This window comes from Camelus dromedarius, chromosome 8, assembly GCF_036321535.1.
Source record: "Camelus dromedarius isolate mCamDro1 chromosome 8, mCamDro1.pat, whole genome shotgun sequence".
Classification (NCBI taxonomy): Eukaryota; Metazoa; Chordata; class Mammalia; order Artiodactyla; family Camelidae; genus Camelus; species Camelus dromedarius.
This window is the reverse complement of record NC_087443.1, coordinates 55,356,941-55,378,865: the sequence shown is the minus strand read 5'-3', so window position 1 is coordinate 55,378,865 and position 21,925 is coordinate 55,356,941. Positions and strand designations below refer to the sequence as shown.

At 44.4% G+C, this 21,925-nt stretch overlaps 1 protein-coding gene across 2 annotated transcripts in view; it reads left to right on the top strand.

The window, feature by feature from the left end:
• The window catches only part of PIK3AP1 (phosphoinositide-3-kinase adaptor protein 1), a 106,863-nt gene that overhangs the window by 71,200 nt on the left and 13,738 nt on the right, over nt 1-21,925 (top strand). For both annotated transcript variants that reach the window (XR_010381962.1, XM_031461498.2), the window contains exons 9-14: nt 716-811; nt 7,026-7,226; nt 10,084-10,149; nt 11,992-12,197; nt 15,209-15,281; nt 21,563-21,718. Coding sequence is in view for 1 of the 2 variants with exons in the window: in XM_031461498.2 (XP_031317358.2) it covers nt 716-811; nt 7,026-7,226; nt 10,084-10,149; nt 11,992-12,197; nt 15,209-15,281; nt 21,563-21,718 (798 nt within the window). In the remaining variant the exon portion in view is untranslated. The remainder of the gene's footprint in view (nt 1-715; nt 812-7,025; nt 7,227-10,083; nt 10,150-11,991; nt 12,198-15,208; nt 15,282-21,562; nt 21,719-21,925) is intronic.

Genomic DNA, 21,925 nt, shown 5'->3' with positions numbered 1-21,925 from the left:
TAACACAAGGCTGAATTTTTGCTCCCAAAATGCATACTTCAGAGTCACAAAGTAACAGGTCACTTTTGGTTACTCAGGTTTGAGTAGAATCTGCTGTGGTAATTGAATGGTTTTCGCACGTCTCCATGGAGTTATGCTTGATAGTGAAAACCAAAGGTCTCTGTGCTTCCTCCTTATAAATGACCAATGACGTGGATGACCTAAAAATAGAGTTCTGGCTGCTATGTTTTTGAGATGGTACTATGTTGATAGAAGTAGCTCCAATATATTCTTTTTAACTGTTGCAAAATGATCCATTGTTGTTCCTGCTTTCAATTATTTTTTTGCAGTTTTAAAGAAGGCTACAGTTTTATATTTAAAATTTAAGCCCATTCATTCAAATGCAGATGTGCATATTTATACATTTTGAGTCCTGTGGCCCAGGAAAGGGCCTGAATGTTGTTTTCCTTTATACCCCATACTTACTGGGTGTCCTTATTGAGTAGATAAGATAACTGGATGGATGGATGGATGGATGGATGGATGGATGGATGGATGGATTGATGGATGGATGGATAGATAGAGGAATGAATGGTTAGGTGGATGGTTGGGTAGATGGATGGTTTAATGAATTCCTGAATCTCTTGATTTGTTGAACCTTGTATATCCATCTATAAAATGTCCTTGCCTGTGTGGAAGAACAACATATAAACTCTTAGTCTCCTTTTCCTTCTAGATGTTGAAATGCTTCAGGCCAGTACATCCAGTCCAATCCCCGGAGATGGTTTTTCTCGGACCACTAAGGACTCTATGATCCGCAAGTTTTTAGAAGGTAAGTTGCGGCAGTGAACAGGGAAGAAAAAAGAGGGAAAGAGAAGCAAATGGAAGACATCGCCTGGTTCCATATGAGCATTGTTCCACTCAAGGAATGGGCTTCCACGTACATGCATATGGTGTGACTAAAGGTACTTTATCTCTACAAGCTCCTCCATCAGCCTGTTACAAGTAAGCCAGAAATTCCCACCACTGGAGCCACTCCTCTGGATAAACACATTACCTTCAGCAAGACCTCTTTTAAATGCATGTGTTTGTTTTTATTTGACCAAAATTTAGTAAGTACCTACTGTAAGCAAAGCACTGTTTTGGATGTTGGCCTGGGGGACACAAAGAAAAATGAGATATGATCAGTACCCTCAAGAGACTTTACTTTCTGATGAAGGGGGAGAATATAGGGGGATATAACACAGGTATCATTAAGTTGAGGCTGTATTGCATAGTGATTAAGAACATGGACTCTGATCTGTACCCAGTTCCCACTTAGGTTAGCTGGAAAACCTTGGACAAGTTATTTAATTCCTCTGGGTCTTATTTTCCTCAGTTGTAAAATTAGATAAATATTGTGAGAATTTAATGAATTATTGTATATTAGATCTCAGAGAAGGGCCAGGCATGTAACAAGCAATAAAGGCTTATTTTGTTGTTATTATTATTACTATTGAAGGTTTCAAAGGTGGAGGATGTTGATATGAGTAATTCCTTAATTCTGTTCAATCATTTACAATATATGGTGGGGTTTGTTGATCAAGTAGGTATAGAAAGCAGGGTGTTAAGAGGGTGGGAAAAGTTGTTTTGACAGTAAAGAGGAAGGAGAAATTCTGAGCAGTGGTAGACGAATTGCAGCCTGGCCAGCTGCCTGTTTTTGTAAATAAAGTTTTATTGGCACACACTGTGTTTGTTCCTTTAGCGTTGCCTATGGCTGCTTTCATATGCTAAGGGAAGAATTCAGTACTTTTGTGCTTAAGGGATCGGCACTGTGGGAATCACCTTCACCCTGCAGGGTAGACAACAACTCCCCCAGGACATTTCATTTTGTTAACATCAGAAAAGCCTTCCCAGAATTTCTTCAAGCCCTGTACAAGATATTCAAAGATGAAAAGATTGGGGCTTTCCCACTAAATGTAAACTTCCTTGAGGTCAGAGCCCTCTAATGAGTTGGGACCAGCCTGGTCAGTCCTCTGGACCCAGGACCCAGGGAAGCCAAAAGCAATCTCCCCACAGCTCAGAAAAGATGCAAAGAAAAAATTCCCAATAAATCACTGGATTGGAAATCCCAAAGGAAGAAGGCCCACGCATTATTTATTCATGTATCTTAAACAGGCATTTAATAGAGATTTGTTGACTAAATGGTGCTAGGGAGAAGAAGGAGGGAGAGAGAAGCACCTACTATGTGCAGGTACTGATATATTCCTTTATTATTTCATTTTGTCCTAACAGTACTCCTATGAGTAGGTCTCAGAGGGAAATTAGGCTCAGAGAAGTTATATATCATGCCCAAGGTCACACAGCTTGTATGTAAGTGGGGCAGAAGGCATACAAAGCCAGGTCCGCTGAGATTCTCAAAGCCATGAGGATATTGCAGTCAGGTCCCAGCACAGAACATTGAAGCCTGTCACCAGGAAGGAGGCAGAGAAAACCTGTCCCAGTCCAGGGACAGAGGGTAGGAGGCAAGCTTCTGTCCTAAATCTTTTTGGTCAGTGGAGAGCAGAGTAGGGCAAACGTTGCAAAAGAAGCAGTGGAGCATGGAGGTGAAGAGCACACACTCTGGAACTAGCTTTGCTGGGTGCCAATCTGGCTCTAGTTGACTTTGGGCAACTTACTTAAAAGTGCACAAGGCTCTAGTTTCTTTATCTGCAAAGTGAGAATAATGATCGTAGTTACTCCACTGCATTGTTACAGAATCAAAGGAGATGATGTGGGCAATACACTTGGAATAGTGCTTGGCACAGAAGAAGTCCTCGGGAAGGATTTACTGTGTCATTTTGGTGCTGAGGAGAAGGATGCAGGAGCCGTTGCTAGTGAGGGCTCCAGGCCACCCTCACGCTGCAGCCCGAACACCAGGGCATGCTTCCAAGCATCCTTCAGCTTTGGGGGCTGTGCTCTCTTTTCCCTAGTCCTAATGGGATGTATAACTGAATCCCAGATGTAAAATTGAGATGACAGAGCCTAGCGCTCACTTCCTTTTCCTGCACCAACGGGTGGCAAATGAAGGTGACATCAGTGTTTTCTTAGTTGCTTTACATGGGTTTCTGAGTGGATCCTACAGGAGATGATAAAGGGGAAAGCCCTTTGCCAAAGGGCAGTACTGTTCAATTAAGGTGTGGTTGCTCTCTTTGCTCAACGACTAACAATCACCCAGCTCATTGGGCCACTGCTTTCTTTTTTTAAAAAATATTTTTTGAGCTTTGTTGAGGTTTAAATAACAAAAATTACACATATTTAAGGTATATAATTGATAATTTCATATAAATATACATTGCAAAGTGATCATCACAATCAAGCTAATTAGTATTCATACCTCACATAGTTACCTTTTTTTTTTCTTTTCATCCCCCTACCCACCTCCCTTCTGGCAACCACCTGTTTGTTCTCTGTACTATGTTTCTGTTTTGTTATGTTTGTTCATTTGTTTTGCTTTTTAGATTCCACATATAGGTGAAATCATACTATATTTGTCTTTCTCTGTCTGACTTATTTCACCAAGCAGTAATACCCTCTGGGTCCCTCTATGTTTTCACAAATGGCAAGGTTTCTTTCTTTTTTATGTCTGGGTAATATTCCATTGTATATATATATGCCACATCTTCTTTATTCATTCATCTATCAAGGGCCACTTAAGTTGCTTCTGTATCTTGGCTATTGTATATACTGCTGTAGTAACTATTGGGGTGCACATATCTTTTTGAATTAGTGTTTTTGTTTTTCTTCTCATAAATACCCAAAAGTGGAACTGCTGGGTCATATGACAATTCTATTATTAAACTTTTGAGGAAACTCCATGCTGTTTTCCATAGTGTCTGAACCAATACACATTCCCACCAACAGTACACCAAGATTCCCTTTTCTCCACATCCTTGCCAACACTTGTTATTTGTTGTCTTTTATATAATAGCCATTCTGACAGTTGTGATACCTCTTTGTGCTTTTGATTTGTATTTCCCTGATGATTAGTGATGTTGAACATCTTTTCATGTGTCTGTTTGGCATCCATGTGTATTCTTTGGAAAAATGTCTATTCAGGTCTTCTGTCCATTTTGTAATCCTTTGTGTTTCTGTGGTGTCAGTTGTAACTTCTCTGCTTTCATTTCTGATTTTATTTATTTGGGCCTTCTCTCTCACTCTCTCTTTTTCCTTGATGAGTCTAGTTAAAGGTTTATCAGTTTTGTTTAACTTTTCAAAGGACCAGCTCTTAGCTTCATTGATCTTTATTGTTTTTGAGTCTCTATTTCATTTATTTTTGCTCTGATATTTATTGTTTCTTTTCTTCTTCTAACTTTATTTTTTGTTTTGTTTTGTTTGGCTTCTTTTTTTTTAAATTCTTTTAGGTGTAAGGTTAAGTTGTTTATTTGATATTTTTCTTGTTCCCTGAAGTAGGCTTGTAACTTCACTCTTAGAACTGCTTTTTATAAGTCTCACAGAGTCTGGATTGTTGTGTTTCCATTTTCATTTGCCTTCAGGTATTTTTTAAATTTCTCCTTTGATTTCTTCAGTGACCCATTGGCTGTTTAGTAGCATTTTGTTTAGCCTCCATGTGTTTGTGTTCTTGTAGTTTTTTTTTTTTAACTTGTAGCTGATTCCTAGTCTCATATTGTTGTGATTAGAAAAAATGCTTGATACAATTTCCATCTTCTTTAATTTAGACTCGTTTTGTGGCCTAGCCCATGATCTACCCTGGAGAATGTTCCATGTGTACTTGACAAGAATGTGTATGCTGTTGTTTTGGGATGCAATATTCTTATATATGTATCTATTAAGTCTATCTGGTCTAATGTATCATTTAAGGCCAGTGTTTTCTTACTGATTTTTTTATCTGTCCCTTGATGTAAGTGGTGTGTTAAAGTCCCCTACTACTATTGTATCACTGTAAATTTCTCCCTTTATGTTTACTAATATTTGCTATATGTATGTAGGTGCTCCTATGTTGGGTGCATATGTATTTACAATTGTTATATCTTATTGTGGGATTGATCTTTTTTATCATTATGCATTGTCCTTCTTTGTCTCTGTTACAGTTTTTGTTTTAAAGTCTATTTTGTCTAAGTATTGCTACCCTGTCTTTCTTTTGATTTCCATTTGCATTGAATACTTTTTTTTTCATCCCCTCACTTTCAGTCTGTGTGTCTCTTTAGATCTGAAGGGGGTCTTGTTTTTTTATCCATTCAGCTACTCTATGTCTTTTGATTGGAGCAGTTAGTCCATTTACGTTTAAAGTAATTATTGGTAGGCATATACTTATTGAAATTTTGTTAATTATTTTCTGGAGTTTTTATAGTTCTTTCTTATTCTTTTCTTCTTTTGTTCTTATCCTTTGTGGTTTGATGACTATCTTTAGTATTATATTTGGATCTCTTTCTATTTTTGTGTATATATCTGTTATAGATTTTTGTTTTGTGGTTACCATGAGGCTTATATATAACCACACGTGTGTGTGTGTGTGTGTGTGTATAATATATACATATATATTTTAAGCTTGATCTCTTAAGTTCAAATACATTCTAACAACCCTGCATTTTTATCCACCTTCATATTTAATGTTTTTGACTTCATATTTCACATCTTTTTGTTCTCTGTATCCCTTCACTATTTATTGCGGATATAGATAATTTTACTACTTTTGTCTTTTAACCTTCCTTCTAGCTTTGTAAGTGGTTGGTCCATTGTCTTTGTTGTATATTTGCCTTTACCTATGAGATTTTTCCTTCTTAATTTTCATATTTCTAGTTGTGCTTTTTCTCAGCTTAAAGAATTCCCCTTAACATTTTCTATAAAGTCAGTATAGTGATGCTAAACTCTAGCATTTGCTTATTTATTAAACTCTTTATCTCTCCTTCAAATCTCAAATGATAGCCTTGCCAGGTAGAATATTCTTGGTTGTAGGTTTTTTTAAAAAATCACTTTAAATGCGTGGTGTCACTCCTTTATGGCCTGCAAAGTTTCTGCTGAAAAGTCAGCTGATAGTCTTATAGGAGTTCCCTTGTATATAATTGTAACTACTTGCTTTTCCCTTGCTGCTTTTAAGATTCTCTCTTTATTTTTAATGTTTGTCATTTTAATTACAATATGTCTTGGTGTGGATCTCTTTGGGTTGATCTTGTTTGGGACTCTCTGATTCCTGGACCTGGATGTCTGTTTCCTTTCCTGATTAGGGAAGTTTTCAGCTATTATTTATTCAAATATGTCCTCTGCCCCTTTTGATCTCTTTTCTCCTTCTGGGACTCCTATAATGTGAATGTTAGTATGCTTGATGTTGTACTAGAGGCCTTCTAAATTGTTCTAATATTTTAAAATCGTTTTTTCTTTTTTTCTGTTTGGTTAACTGATTTCCACTACTCTGTCTCCTAGTTCACTGATCTGTTTCTTTGTATCATCTGATATACTGTTGATTCCTTTTTGTGTATATTTAAATTTCAGTTATTGTATTCTTCAACTCTGTTTATTCCTCTTTATATTTTCTAACTTTTTGTTAAGCTTCTCACTGTGTTCATCTGTTCTTCTCCAGAGTTTACTGAGCATCTTTTTGATCACTACCTTGAGCTCTTTGTCAGATAGATTGCTGACCTCTGTTTCACTTAATTCTTCTTCTGGGGTTTTATCTTGTTCTTTCAATTGGAACATATTTTTCTGTCTCTGATTTTGCCTAATTCTGTTTTTATATTTATATGTTAGATAGGTTGGTTATGCTTCCTAATCTTAGAGAAGAACTTTATGTAGACGACGTCCTCTGGGGCCCAGTAGCACATTCCTCTCTGGTCACGAGAGCTATATGCTCTAGTATTGCCCCCTATGTGGGCTAGGTGGGCCCTTCTTTTGTGATGGGGCCAACCACTGTGGGCATGCTGGTAGATGGGGCTGGCCCTACCAGGCCCTGTCTCAAGTAGAGGCTGCCAGCCAGTGATGGATGGGGCTGGGGCTTGGGGTGGTTGGCTGTGGGGCCCAGCAGGCCACAGGGTTTGGCAATTACTTTCAGTCACCTTTTTCTATGTTTCTAGGCAACAGCATAGGAATGGCCAGTTTGGAGAGGGACACGCACCGTCTTGGTCAGGAGGAGGAAGATGTTTACCACACAGTGGACGATGATGAGGCCTTTTCTGTGGACCTGGCCAGCAGGCCCCCTGTCCCAGTGCCCAGGCCAGAGGCCAGTGCTTCTGGTACTCACCACCTGTCCGACAATGAACCATACATTTCTAAAGGCAAGTATGGCAGGGAATGATGCCCAGTGGGGTCTTCAGAGCCTCCCAGCAGGAATTCCACGGATCCTCTACCTTCTGAACCACTGCTCAGAGACTGTCCCCTTCCGAACGGTCTTCAACCAGCTGCAAGGGACAGAGTCAGAGCTTGGGGCTGATTCTGGAGCTAGGCTAGGGGCAGTGATCAGATTCAGTTTTCTGGCCTTCCTGGAGGCATTCATGCACAGTATGAAGACAGAGGTAAACAAGATTTTCCTCTACTCCAAATGGCAAGAGCTCTGATAAATTTTATCTCCTGAAACTCTTCTTCCTCCTCTTCTTCTTGTTAGTAAATTTTAATAGCTAACATTTATTGAAATCTACCCAGGGTACTCTGTCTAGAACATGTCATTTAATCTTTACAATAATCTGTTAGGTAAGGGCCATTATCATCCCCTTTTTATGGATGAGGAAAATGGAGGCTTACAGAGGTCTAATGATGACCACATTAGAAGAGCTGGAATTTGAACTCAGGGAGTCTGACTCCCACAACTCTGGCTTTCAGGCACCATGCTGGGCTGTCTACCTACCTACATTGATACAGATTGGTGAGAATTGGGTTTTGACTTCTTCATGATGATCCCTGGGACATTAGATGCTTCTAGCATTGTCAGTTTCACTATCTTCTGGGACTTGATTTTATTAATATGATTACAAGTAGTTTAAGAGTATGAGACTTGCCAGATCTGTGCACATGACCTCCATTTCATTTTTAATAGTGTAAGCAGGTTGTGGAAGATGTGGCAAAAGATCATAAACTGGAGAAGGCAGCCCTCAGTCAGAGCTGCAGAGGTAACAGGGCTAGAGTTGTCAGATAAAGTACAGCATGCCTAGTTAAGTATGAATTTCAGACAAACAGCAAATAATTTTTTAGTGTAAGTAAGCCCCAAACATTGCACTCTTTTTTGCAACTTTTGGTTTTGCTTTGTTAAATCTGGCAACCCTCAATTGGGTAGAAGTACAGCTGAGGAGTATTATGTATTGCCGAATGCCGTCAGTGCTCGTGGTTTGCCATCCCCTGGGCAGCATCTCCTCTGGTGTGTGTAGCAGACACTGGTGGTGCCCAACCCACACGCCTGTAGCTCTTTATGTTTCTGTGCCTACTGGCTGGACCCTGCCTGTCAGAACCTGTGTCTTGGCCTAATGACTTCCTCTAGCAGCCAGAGCCTCCCTTGCCCTCTTTCAGGACAGGCTGGAAGAGTTGGGGAATTATCACTTCTGGACACCCCCCCACCAGCTGCTGACAGAATGGGGTCGGTGGCTGACTACCCTAGCTTACTGACCCCTCTACTGGGAGAACATCAAAGTGCATGTTCTGCATTGTTTTCCAGAGCCCCCCAGCTTGCCCACCATGGTGATTCACTTGATAACCCCCTGTTTTATTTCTGTATCCACTTCCCTGTCATTTCCATCACCACCCACATAGACTACTTGTACTTGGATCCTTGTCCCCAGATCTCCTTCTAAGGGAACCCAAATTAATAAGCGTTGAAATATATACTGATAATGCCTAAATGGCCGGAGGTGGGGAGAGGGTGTTGATGGCCTAGCTTATGGTGGGGAAGCAGTTGGGACAGGTGATTCCTAAAGAGCCCTGTTGGACTTGCTAGGAAACTGTGGGGAAGCAAAGGACAGGAGAGAAGCAGAAGATAACAAAAAAGGCAGTGATTTGGAGGCTAGAATACCTTAGTTCAAGTGCTAACTCTTACATTTTTCAACTGTAAAGTATGGGACATTAGGTAAATAATTTGACCCTCTTTAACTTTAGTTTCCTCATCTATAATATGGGTATCATAATAATATATGTGTACATTGATGTATAATAATACTCTGCCAGAGCCTTATCATGAAGGTCAGATGAAATAATGCATGGGAAACTATTTTATAAACTATAAAAAAAAACTGTAGAGACATCACTTGTATTAACTAGCATGCCAAGATATTGCTGACCTATTGGCATCAATCTCAGGGTTTAGATGTGAATAATGTTAAGGAAAGCTAACATGGAGCGCTTACATGTGCCAGACACTGTTCTAAGCACTTTCTATGTGTTAACTCATGTAATCCCCACTACAACCCAGTGAAGAAGGTACAATTATCATCCTCATTCTACAGATCAAAAAACTGAGGCCAGGAGAAGTCAAGCGTCTTATCCAAGATTATATGGCTCATAAGTGGCAGAGCCAGAATTTGAATCCCAAAGTCACGTGTGGAGCCCTGGGAACCATAACCACCATGCAGTACCACCACTAAGTGAACGTTTGTCAATTTCCAGCTTTCCTATGAGCCTTTATGGGTCCACTGCACATCAGTGACTTTATCCAAGTCCCTTTAGAGTTGTGTACACATTTTACCTGCTCCACTGCTCCGAGTTCTTTCTTAGGACACTTGTTGTTATGCTAGGTGGCACTTCCTTTTATTCTCAAACTTCAGGGCCTTCCATGGCTTGCTTCAGGTATTCAGGGATCTAGCACACGTCCTTGTTCACATTACCCCTTTCTTTAATGATCTCTTAAATGCTGATCATGTCCTCTGGCTGACTTTGTCTTTCTGGTTTGAGACTTTGTCTGTATGATCTGTCTTCATTTCATAATTTCTATTGCTTCTGCTCATTAGTTGCCTCCTTCTAGAGTTTTGGTTTATAAAACTGTGTATAGTGGTCCAAGTAAGATGTGACCTATTATTATTTTTTTTGGCACAAGATTTTGGTAAACTTTTTTCTGGTAAATGTATAAAATATTACAAGGCCTTTAAGAAAGGCTGTAAATCAGATTACCAAATATCTGATTTTGCTTTACTTAGATTATTCTTTATCTCTTAGTTTTTGCAGAAAAAAGCCAAGAGCGGCCTGGGAATTTATATGTTTCTTCAGAGAGCCTCAGGAAAGGTAAGCCAGATGTCCTTAGCTTCCTTTCGTATAACCTGGACTCTAGGTGGTTGAAGTGTTTACATTTCAGTAATTTTCAGGTGTAACAGCTCCTTGGCATTGAAAAACAGAGAGATTCAAGTGATACCTTAGGTAGAACTGTTCTGATGGTAAAGGGAGAGGAGATTGGGGTGCTTTAGAAAGTTGCACAAATTGATTGTACCAATAATATTCCTGCGCCAGAAGGTGTCTATAATAACAAACAAAAGTACAGCTTAAACATTGAGACTGATGCCGTCGGATGAAAGTGGGCGGCCCAGCATCCAGTCTTTACCTGGTAGGTTTAGCCCTGCCGTGCTGTTACCTGACCCTATCTGTATGAGCTAAAGCATAGTTTAATTCAACTGTATTTGAGAGACATTTTGCTTACCATTAGGTAACATTTTTCTTTTTTTCAAAAGATCTTTTAAGGAAGTTTGAAGAGATAAGTGATTTTTTATTCTTCATTAATTTCCTTGTGCCAAACAGAGGCAGTCAGTATTATCCCATTGGTGATTCTTTTGAAAAGGAATCATGACACCACCTAAACATTTGAAAACATCCCCATGGACTCCAGCAGTAGGAGATTGGAACTGGTTGGCTTGTGCATTTTTTTTCTCCTCACATTCCATCTCCCAATACAATTAAAGACAGCCTTGAAAAGGGCAAATGTAGGAGAAAGGTGTGTGAGTGTATGTAGACAGATGAGTGAATGGTTGGTAAGAATGATAGATAAGCTTCTTGGAATTTTTTTCAATACGGGTGAAGTCATCTCTTTTTCCTTAATGTCACCTCTCTGAATCGCAATGCCCAAATGGGGACCTGCTGGAGAAATTTAGAACCAAAGATAGCCCTAAAGGAAATGAGCAGTAGAATGTCAAGTTGGTTTCACATGCCCCAGTGGCTCCATCACCTCTGCAGGTAGCTTGTTCCCCACAGAACTTAGTGAAGTCACAGCCTGAGCAAGAGGGGTTGGTTTCATATTTCCCTAGACTCTCCAAAGCAGGGAACTATACATTTTTTGTTGGGAGGAGAGGTTGGCACGGGAACAATCCAAGAAGAGCCAGTTGGGTCCCAGCAGGTAATTTATACCTGGTGACATTGGACCTGGGTCATGATCCCATTAGCATTTCAGTCTTCTCTGGGATCTCGTGCCCATGGGTCCATAATCATTGTGCCCCATGCTGCTAAGATGGGGAGGGCTGGAAGTGGTGCTGGGAGAAGCATCCTGGTTAGGCGTTCCTGTATGTTCTCTTTTGGGAGTGGAGTTTAGTCTAAAGCAGTGGTTCTCAACTAGCAGTGATTTCTCCTCCACCCCACTCCTCACCCTGCCAGAGGTCATTTGGCAATATTTGGGACATTTTTTGTTGTCACAACCAAGGAAGTGGAAGCTATTGGCACCTAGTGGGTAGAGGCCAAGGATGAGGCTAAACATCCTACAGTGCACAAGACAGCCGCCCCTGCAACAACAAAGAATTATCTGGTCCAGATTGTCAATAATGCCGCAGTTAAGAAACACTGCTCTAAATTACTCTCTGAATCACTCCAGTAATTCAGGCTTGGGGGATTCTGTTGACTCATCCAGTGGATGCCACACCTCCCTAAAATGTTGTGGCCTCATCTACTTTGGTGCAACAGGCTTTGAAATTACTAGCTGCTTCCCTCTCCTTGACTCCACGTCATACCTCCCACTTCTTGGTTCCACATGTAATTGTTCTTTTGAGACACGTCCTCTTGAGCCCGTTAAGCCTCATTAACCCCACTCATCCGGTCAGCTCTCCCCAGTGGGGGAGCTGTCAAGCTGAGTTTCGCCATCCTTTCCAGAGCCACCTGTCAGACCGTGGAGGGACAGGCCTCAGTCGAGTGTATATGACCCTTTTGCTGGGATGAAAACACCCGGCCAGCGGCAGCTCATTACCCTCCAGGAGCAGGTGAAGCTGGGCATCGTCAACGTGGATGAGGCCGTGCTGCACTTCAAAGAGTGGCAGCTCAACCAGAAGAAGCGGTCTGAATCCTTTCGCTTCCAGCAGGTAACTGGCTCTGGGTGGAATTAGGTTCACATCTGTTTCTCTGCTAGGCAGTGGAGGAGAGCTGAGTCCATGGCTGTCCTGTGTATTGTGGTAACTGCACACCTGCGGCTGCTTGTTTGAGTGTCCTGGTGAGTCAGTGCGTATGTGTATCTGTCAGCCGCAGTTTGTAACCACATGGCTCCCTGGCTGAGGCTGGATGGTTTTTCCTGGTGTTATGTGGCTACAGAGCAGGAACCAAAACTCAGCTGTAAACTGTAATTCTGCGCCTGCCACTTCCTCTGTGTGTGGCCCTATACTTTTGCTTTCCAGCTTTTTTCTTTTCAGAGGCCCTCTCTCTGCTCATAGTGCCAAAACTCCCACAGAACTATCACACTTTAGAACTCAAAGAGAACTTGGACAGCTCCCAAGAAATATGATTAAGTGAACAAAACAAGTAGCAGACGTAAAACTACCCAAGTTAAACACACTCGGGTGGAGGTCATAGCTCAGTAGTAGAGTGCATGCTTAGCACACACGAGATGCTGGGTTCAATCCCCAGTACCTCCATTAAAAATAAATAAAATATAAAGACTGCTCTAATATACTTTAAAAAAAAAAAAAAAGCACACTCACACACACACACACACACACTCCGTAGGCATGTGTGCAAACGCAAGGCGAAGATCCGGGAAGGGCCACCTCGTGCCCATCCCAGCAGTTCCGGCTCAGGAGGAGGCTGGATTGGAGGGCTGGGCTGTGAGAGGACACTCTCGCTATTTACACAAGGATATACAACTCCATACAGTGAGAAGTGGGGATGTGAGTCCTAAAGCAGCATTTGTCCAGCTCTGACAACAGTCTGGGGCACTGTGCTAAGGGCTGAGTCGACCTACTCTCCTCCGCCCCTCACAGCATGCACGTGAAATGTGTCATTGCTCCCATTTTATAGACAACTGAGGCTCAGAGAGGTGAAGAGGCAGAGTCAGGATTCTCATGATCCCTTTCTCACTCCAGAGGCTAGGCTCCCTTCACTACATCTTCTGCCTTCTGAGTGCTCCCTAAACAGGGTCACCTGCTCTGCGGGCTGCCTCCCTCCCTCTAGGGGTTTGAATGCAGGAACCCAGGGCCTTCCTCACTGGGGAGACCCAGGCTGCAGTGCTGCTAGGAACAGGCTGGTCCTAGGCAAATACAGAGTTTCTTTCTCCTTGCCAAGTTGGTGCCACGTGGCAGGTCTTTTGGAGCAGCCCCAGCTCCAGAGCCAGGCAGCCTGAGTTCAGCCTTGTTTTGCCTGTTGGGGCTGGATAACCTTGTCCTCTCTGTACCTCCGTGTTCCCATCTCTGAAATCTGAAGGGAGAGGACTAGATGATGTAAACCATGTGAAGCTATTAGCATGCCCGGCACATAGTAAATATATAACAAATGTCAGCTATCTTTTTTTATCCACATCCAGGAGGCTTCTTGCCTTCCCATGAACTTGCCTGAACTCTTGTGTGTAGCAGATGACTGGATTCATGTTAGACATGGCAGAGAATCCCAGTCCTGGGAGCTGAGACTACTCCGTGCTCTGACAGCCTCCTGGTACTTCTGGAGTGCCCTCCCCTCCATCCAGGGACTAGAGGGTGTGAAGACCATTCCTGGACTGCCCTGTCATCCTTTCCTCCACTCTCTGTCAATCCCCCTGACTCCTTCACTTCTCCCTCCCACCAGCAGGCTCCATCCAGGTTCCCTTCTCAGTGCAGGTGTCTCTTATGTCTGTCTCCAGTAACAGCCACCAGCTGAGCACTTCCCTGAGGTGCCCTAGACGTAACCTGTGGCACGTCCAACAACAAACCATCCCTCAAGGCTGCTTCCCTTTCCTGACTCCATGTTTCTGTTCATTGCACTGTTACCTTCCAGAGGCTGAGGTGCAGACTTCAGAATTTCTTGGGCCCTTCCACACTCCCCTATATCCAGCCAGCTGCATGTCTTGCTCTGTCACATTCTTCGTCTTGCCTCTGCTCCTTTCTTTGCATTCCCAGCCACGTCCCATGCTGGCTTGTTTTGCCTGCATCTGCCCTATCACATCATCTCCATGTGGGTCTCCTTGCCTCCAACTCCTTTCCTTCCTCTCTGCCAGACCTTAAAGCTATGGCCAGCCCACAATTTCCAGTGTTTCCCTGCTGCTTCCTGGACCAAGCTCAGTCTCTCAGCTGCAGTCACAACCCAACCAACCTTTCAGTCCTGCCTCTGTGGCTCCCTCATGGAAACCTTCTGCTCCAGCCCGGTGGTCTGGATGTTAGTCCCTGGGGCATTTCCCTAGACAGCTCAGACACTTAACTTCAAGATGGTTGCTGTTTATTGACTAAAATAGCAACAAATTTCCACCCTCACATGTCTGTTCAACATTTATTGAATGAACACAATAGAGAAGACTGCAGAATTATAGAAAAGTACAAGACCTGGCCTCTGGCCCATTGAGAGTTCACAGTACCTCCAAAGAGACAATACCCACACACGCACACACACACATGCACATACACACACACACAGAGGACAAGGCAGCATAGCCCAGTGCCAGATGGCATGGGCAGCACTAAAGACTGGAGCAATCTCGGGGAGCTTAGAAGGTGACCTATGCTTGGAACAGACAGAGTCATGGAATCTGTGTTCCTCGGGGTCAGGGGAATGGTGTGAAGACACAATCTTAGAGTCAGAAAAGTGGGTAGAGAGTTTGTGAGCAGGTAAGAGGCTGGCTTGGCCGAGGGATGTGCAAGAAGGGTGATGGGTTTATAAGACTGAGAAGGAGCTGGGAACCAGAGAGGAGGGGAGACACTTTGTTGTGGACAGGGTATCTTCTCTTCAGGCACAGCTTCTAAAAGGATGTGGATTTCTCTGGGGGCCGATTGCAAATGCACTCAACCTCATTTGCATGTTGGAAATGCTATTGCAATGTGATATATCTTGCAAATAGCATAAAATTGGAAAGAAACTCTAATGCCCAGAGGGTACAATTCTGGTGTATACTTTAAAAATAAACTAATTTTTTTTCCAGGAAAATCTCAAACGGCTGAGAGATAGCATCACCCGAAGACAGAGAGAGAAGCAAAAATCAGGAAAGCAAACAGGTATGTGGCTCCCTGGGGGTGCTGCACGGTGAGGGGCTTCACTGTGGTCTGTTTCCTTGACTGTCCTTTCTGCTGGGGCCCAAGTGGGCAGACAGCTTGCCCAGCACCTGTCACCGTGTTTACAGATCTGAGTCCCCCACAAGGGTATGAGGTCCTTTGGGGCAATGACTCTGTCTTGTTAATCCTGTGTACCAAGAAACTGGCGCATGAGGCATGTCAGCAGATGAATGAATGGATGGCTTGAACTCTGCAGCTCTCCACCCCCACCCCTATTCAAAGAGGATGATAATGCTTTCTCCCCAAGCACCTGACTCTCCTCTTGGTGTTTAGGAAAATGCTTTTTTTGAGCAGACAAAGGAGAAAATCCCATTCACATAGTGTCTGTTTCTGACTCAAGCAGGAAACTGTGTCGTTGGTGTCCACAGCATATACTGCTTTAGAAGCCTGGTCTCAGGTGCAGCAGGGCTCCTGCTGTGAGTAGTGGGGTCCAATAGCAGGGCCATGGATTCCAGTTGTGCACACTGAGGACCAGACCCCTGTGTTCCCCTTGACCCACCCTCCCCCAGGTACTACTCACCTGGCACCACCGCCCCTGAGCAAGGAGTGGGCATTTGCCCACACTACATATTCGTTCTGAGAGCCTCTGGCATGGTGGGTCTCTGTGATTTACACTGGCCAGGCTTATACCAAGAAGAGCTGGCAAGAAAAGGCTTTCAGAGAAACTCAGCTCTTGAATGGAGCCCCGTTACATAAAGAACTAAGTCTGTGCATAACTTCTGTAGTCTTTCTCCAGCTGCCATCAACAGCCTGATTTCCCACGAAATAACCGGGTAACAGCCCGGTCTTCAAACAGGAAATCTTCCTGCCACAGGCCCCTTGCTTATGCCTCTTCCTCCTCACCTGTATGAACCTACTGGGCTGCAAGATCCAGCCCTGGCAGCCCCTTCTCAGTGAAGCCTTCCTGGACCACTCCTGGCCATTGTACTCCTTCTTCATCTGAGCATCATTAGAACCTACTATCCCTTCCATTCATCTGGCACTTCTCTTTTGCTGCCTCTGATTGTTGCTACTTCATTCCTTCAAGCCATCAGCAATTCCCAAAAGTTGTGCCTCCAAACTACATGTTAAATCTGATCATTTCTGACCACTTTCCATGCCACAACTGCATCTAACTGCATGCACACCATCATCTCTTCCTGAATTAATGCAGCAGCCTCTTCAGTTGTCCATTATTACTCCTCTACATAGTCCTACAAATCATAGCAAATGACCTTTAAAAATAAGGAATCAGATGCCACTCCCTTGCTCTTGTCCCACCCAGACTAAATCCCACTCCTCACTATGGCCTACAGGCTCTCCATGATCTGACCCCTGAGCTCATCCTCCACTTTCCCCCACACCCCATGCTCTAATCTCAGTGGACTCCCTTTTGTTACTCTATTAAGCCAAAAGCATTCTCCCCAGGGACTTTGCACTTGCTGTCCCCTCCCCCCCGACTTCTTTTCCCACATCATTCCCCACAGGCTCTTTTTCGTCCTTCAGAGATACCTTCTCTGCCATTCTCTCCAGAGCAGCCCTCCATGATTCACTTCCTATGCCATTGCTCACCCTCTTCTCACAAATCATAGACTGGAATTATCTTATGCTTCTATCCTTATGGTTATTTTCCACCCCTTCCTCATACCTACTATAAGGTCTCTGAGGGAAAGAACTTGTCTGTTTTGTGCTCTGTTGAATCCCCAGCGTGTAGCACAGGACATTAGTGGAACTCAGTAAATCTTTGTTGGAATGGTTGATTTGAGTAAAACGTTTGGTGACACCATTCACCCATTCCATAAATACTTCCTGAGCACCAGGCATCCAGCCAAATAGACCCGTAAGACATGATCTTTACCATCTGGTAGCTTTTGAGCTAATCTTTTATTTGTGTAGGTCTGGTTTTCTCTGCTAGAGCCTGTCCCACAATGCCTAGCATAGTGTTTTGCATACAGTACAGTACTAGCTAGAGAATATTAAAGATTTTGACAACTTGGAAGAAGAGGGGTAAAGGGGCTATAACCATGGCAGAAGGTCAGAGGGGTCATCCTCAGGCATCTGCTTGGGTGACTAGGTTTTAAATGTACGCTGCCACCAGCCACGCTCATACTTGTCTGCCTCCGGATTGAGAGAAGGAGAAAGGAGAGAAGGCAGAAAATCTGGTTTAAGAACCGCACAGTCATCCTAGGGTCAGACAGTAGGGCTCCAGGTGGTAGACGGGCTGAGGTGCTTTTTAAAACTAGAGCACATGAACTCAAAGATGGAAAGAAGCCTTGGTTAACATGGGACATTTCAAGCTTTTAAATATACTCATCATCAAGAAAGCTGTGATTTGGTGGAGCAAGCAGTGCTTGAAGGCCGGGGAGTCACAGCGTGGGAGTCCCGTGTGCTCGGTCGTCTGGGCTCCAGAACCAAGCTACTGGTGTCGCCACACCTGGGCCACCCACCCAAGCTCCATCTGGGGCCACTGCAGATACTCAAGCAAGACAGACACGCATACCGAAGAGCAGGCTTCAGTCTGGGGGCCTGCAGGACCGAAGTCAAGTTCCTGCTCTCTGTTCACCTCTAACTAGCTGGGAACCATGGGCAAGGTACTTCACCTCCCTGAGCCCCAGTCCTCGTCTGCAAAATGGCACTAATAAAAGTGCCCACCCAGTAGGGTTGCTGCAGAGGCTAGATGAGTTAGGGTATCACTGGGGTCCTGGCACACAGAGCACCCTAAACACCGCCTGCGCACTGGCTGGCGTCCTCTCAGGCAGGGCCTCCAGGGAAAGTGCGCTGGGCTGGGACTCACCACCCAGGGGCCAGGTCTGGAATCATGGCTTTTAAAACATTATACAAAGTTCACCTAAGGCTACTGTAGCTCAGAATAACTGATACCCACCAGCAGCTCTAGTCTAAATTAGAATGGTCAATGTCTAAATGTTTTCAAAGGAGCATGAGTCAGGTGCCCTCCCGTCCCTGCCACCCTATTCCTCAAGAAGCAGACTCTCTGACTAGGATTTGGAGGGGGGAAGGCAGGAAGGGTTAAGTATTTTTTACTTTTTACACAAGGGACTTTTACTAACGTCCTAACTAGTAAAAGATTAAACTGTCTGATTTGACACTGAACAAGAATGGCTGGGGACCACAAGCAGTCCACATGGGGAGAATGCTCTATCCAGCAGCACCAAGAGTCTCCCTTCATTTCTGTTTTCTATTGTGGTAAAATATACATTACGCAAAATCGACCCTTTGCACCTCAGTGTACAAGTTGGTAGCAGTAAGTACCTTCACAATATTGTGCAGCCGTGAATACTGTCTGTTTCTTCCCTGACAAGGATTTGAGGGCAAGTCACTGATGTGGGATTTCCCAGGGAGCCCAGCAGAGGGTGGGGAAGTGAGAGAGGAAGGGAAGGCAGCCAGCAGCGTGCAGTTAGAGATGCTGGGAGTTGATGGAGAATACCCTGGAAGAGTTATCCCTCCCAAGGGACATTTAGACGCCAGCTCCTATGTCTTGGGTTGAGGCCTGCCAGGGAAGGAGTGCTGTAATCTGGCTACCAGAAAAAGCTCGAGCAGTTGGAAGTTGGACCCTGTACTGCATGGTGAGGCCCAAGGGCATCAGAGCCAAAGAGAAGGCATCGTTAATGAAGGTTGAGTAAATGTGATATACTAGATAATTGCATAAAATTCGATTATATATTTAGTAACATTCTAGCTTGTAATTGCCTGTTCCAGGGATTTTCACACAGATGGGCCCAGTGCTGCTGCATCCGTGCTTGTGGGGGAAGGGTAGGAACGGGGAGGGGGGGTGAGTCGAGGATGGATTGGAACAGGGTTTGGGTCCACTTATTCTACTGCAACCATTGCAGCTCCCTTAAAAAAAATCCGTTTTCCACATTGAGCTGCTGTTTTCTCTAGAGGAAAGAATTCTGCTTCACACACACACACACACAAAACATTTGAAAGCGATTGACACAGGATAACATTGACCTATAGGAAAATGAGGGTTGATGAATGGCGTTTCTGCTGAAGGACCTTTTCCAGGAATGGCGACCACTCTACTCAAGGACTGACTCTATTCATTTGGAAACCTCATTTGCCTTAGAAAAGAAAAACAATGAGTATTTTTCTTTAATTTGAGTTAAAAGAACAAGGACGATTAAAAAGTAAGAGTCTGTTTGTAATAACTTGCCAGTCTTTCTTCAGCCCTAGGAGTTGTTTTGCTCTCCCTGGGGTAGTGCAGAGAGCTGACACTGTAGGAAATCAGCAGGGCTGGCCTGACTCGTGACTTGCTGAACACCCCGGCCCCAAAGAGAAAAATATCAGTGTTTGTGTTCTGGACATGTCTGTGACCAGTGCAGGGCAGGACCAGGAGGAGCAGGCTGGGTCCCAGGAAACCTGGGTTCTGATCCCTGCTTTGTCACTGATCACTTCATGAGCCAGGACTTTTAACCACTCTGTGCCTCAGTTTCCTCATCTGTGGTTACACGTGACTCACCTGCTTAACGGAGAAGCCAAGTTCAAAGGAGGGATAACCACACATGTGAGTGCACTTTGGGAAAAGTGCTACACGATAGAACGATGGTAATTATTCTTCCTGGCACGGTTCCTCTATCCAAAGAATATCAGGATTTTATGGACACTTACACTGGATCTACTTGATTTTTTGAATGTTCGACTTCCAACTTTTTTCCCTGTGTATTTTACTTTCCTTCCTTCTCAAACTAGTGGAGAGTCAAAAATTGCCTCATTGAAGTGAATTAAGCAGGCCGGAACCTCCCTTTCAAAGGTTGCTGTTAAACAGCTAGGTCAAAGCTGGGGGTGAGGTGAGGAGTGTGTCACCTGTTTGGGCTCTGAAACACTTTGGGCTCACACCCACGTGCGGGACACCGGCTAGTCTCTGTCCGAGTACTTCCAAACTTGGGCAGGTGTTTCCACTGCTCAGTTGTAACCAAGAGAGCCCAAGAATGTGTAAAAGATCTGTGTTGGACACGAAAAAGACCTCTGTTAGACAGAGACCTGGAGAGCTGTGTTAGTACTTGGAACAGCCACCACCCTTGGAACTAGAGTATCTAAAACCAGGAAAGCTAGAGCCCGTGCAAACCAACAGTCCATCCTTTTAAAATTCTCTGTGCACTCGATCTGCCCTGCCCTCACACTTGCTCTTTCATTCTGTTCTAGTTCACCCATTCGCCCTCCTTGGCAGGGTTCTGGCTTTGGCAAGCGGAGCCACCTTGCCGCTGCGCTCCCTGAGCTTCCTGCTGCACCCGAGCGCAAGGGGAGGTGATGGAGGAAGTGGCTCCTCAAAAATAAGAGCACACGTCCCCCCAAGTACACCTGAGCTTCTACCTCTTCCCAGAGGCCCTGCCTCGTAGCATCTGGGGTAGAAATCTAGGGAGGAAGAAAGACCAACCACTGGGCAAGGCTAAGCCAGTGAAGAGGCAGAAGCAGAATCCGTCTTTCTGTGTCTGTGTGGCCTTAAACCACTGGCCAGACTTGCAAGTCACAAAATCTTTCATGGGTCTGATGGACCTCCTTTCCTGAACTGTCTGGGTCATTGCTGTCAGTTGTGACAGCATCATCTGTCATTTATGAAGGGATTGAGAAGCAGTCTGAGTAGCGGGTAAGAGCCTGGACTTTGGAGCCTGGGTTCAAATCCCAGCTGGCCCACTAACCAGTTGTGCGATGTGGACATGGGGACATGCTACTTCACATCTCTGTACCTTTGTTTCTGTTGGGAATGATGACAATAGTATTTATTTCATGGGTGTTGGGAGGATTCAAGGAGCTAAAAATATGGAAGCTTTTAGAGCTCTGCGTGATGCACAGGATAACTTATTATTACAGACAATGGGGCTTATCACCCCTCTTGAGAAGGGGAAGTAATTCAGAGGGCTTGACTGACTGACTCAGGCTCCACAGCCAGAGAGTGGCAGAGCTGGGGTGCTAAGCATTTCCCTAACTGCACCTTCTTTCCGCTGCCTGCTGGGAAAGCATTTCTCTGCCCTTTTCCACATTCCTTCACCCCAATCTTCTGTCAGTGATGGCCATGCAGGATTCTGTGGAGCTTCAGTGCTGTTGAGCAGGATCCCCACCCCCTCCCCGATCTGCTTCTGCTCCTCCTCTCCTCTCCCCTCCCCTCCCCTCCCCTCCAGGCACCCTCCAGGTTCAGGTGAAGGAGGCAGGCGGAGAAGGAGCAGCCCAGCAGTTGGGTAAATGGCATCCGATGCCTTAAAGCTTATCCCTTTTCTCTCTAATTCTAGACTTGGAGATCACAGTCCCAATCCGGCACTCGCAGCACCTGCCTGGGAAAGTGGAGTTTGGAGTCTATGAGAGTGGCCCCAGGAAAAGTGTCTTCCCTCCAAGGACAGAGCTAAGACGAGGAGACTGGAAAACAGACAGTACCTCCAGCACTGCAAGTAAGCAGGTGACCCCCAGTACCTTCACCGCTGAACTCCGGCGGGTGCCTTTGGGCTTTGGAAACATGCTCTATTATGAGCTCAGAAGATCTTAACTGGAGCCTGATTTGGGCTTGGGAGATGTAAGAAATGGGGACATTTAGCCTGTGAAGTTCTCCTTTTTTCAGGGGGTCAAAGATCCTATACACAAATATCCCTTGAGGCCAG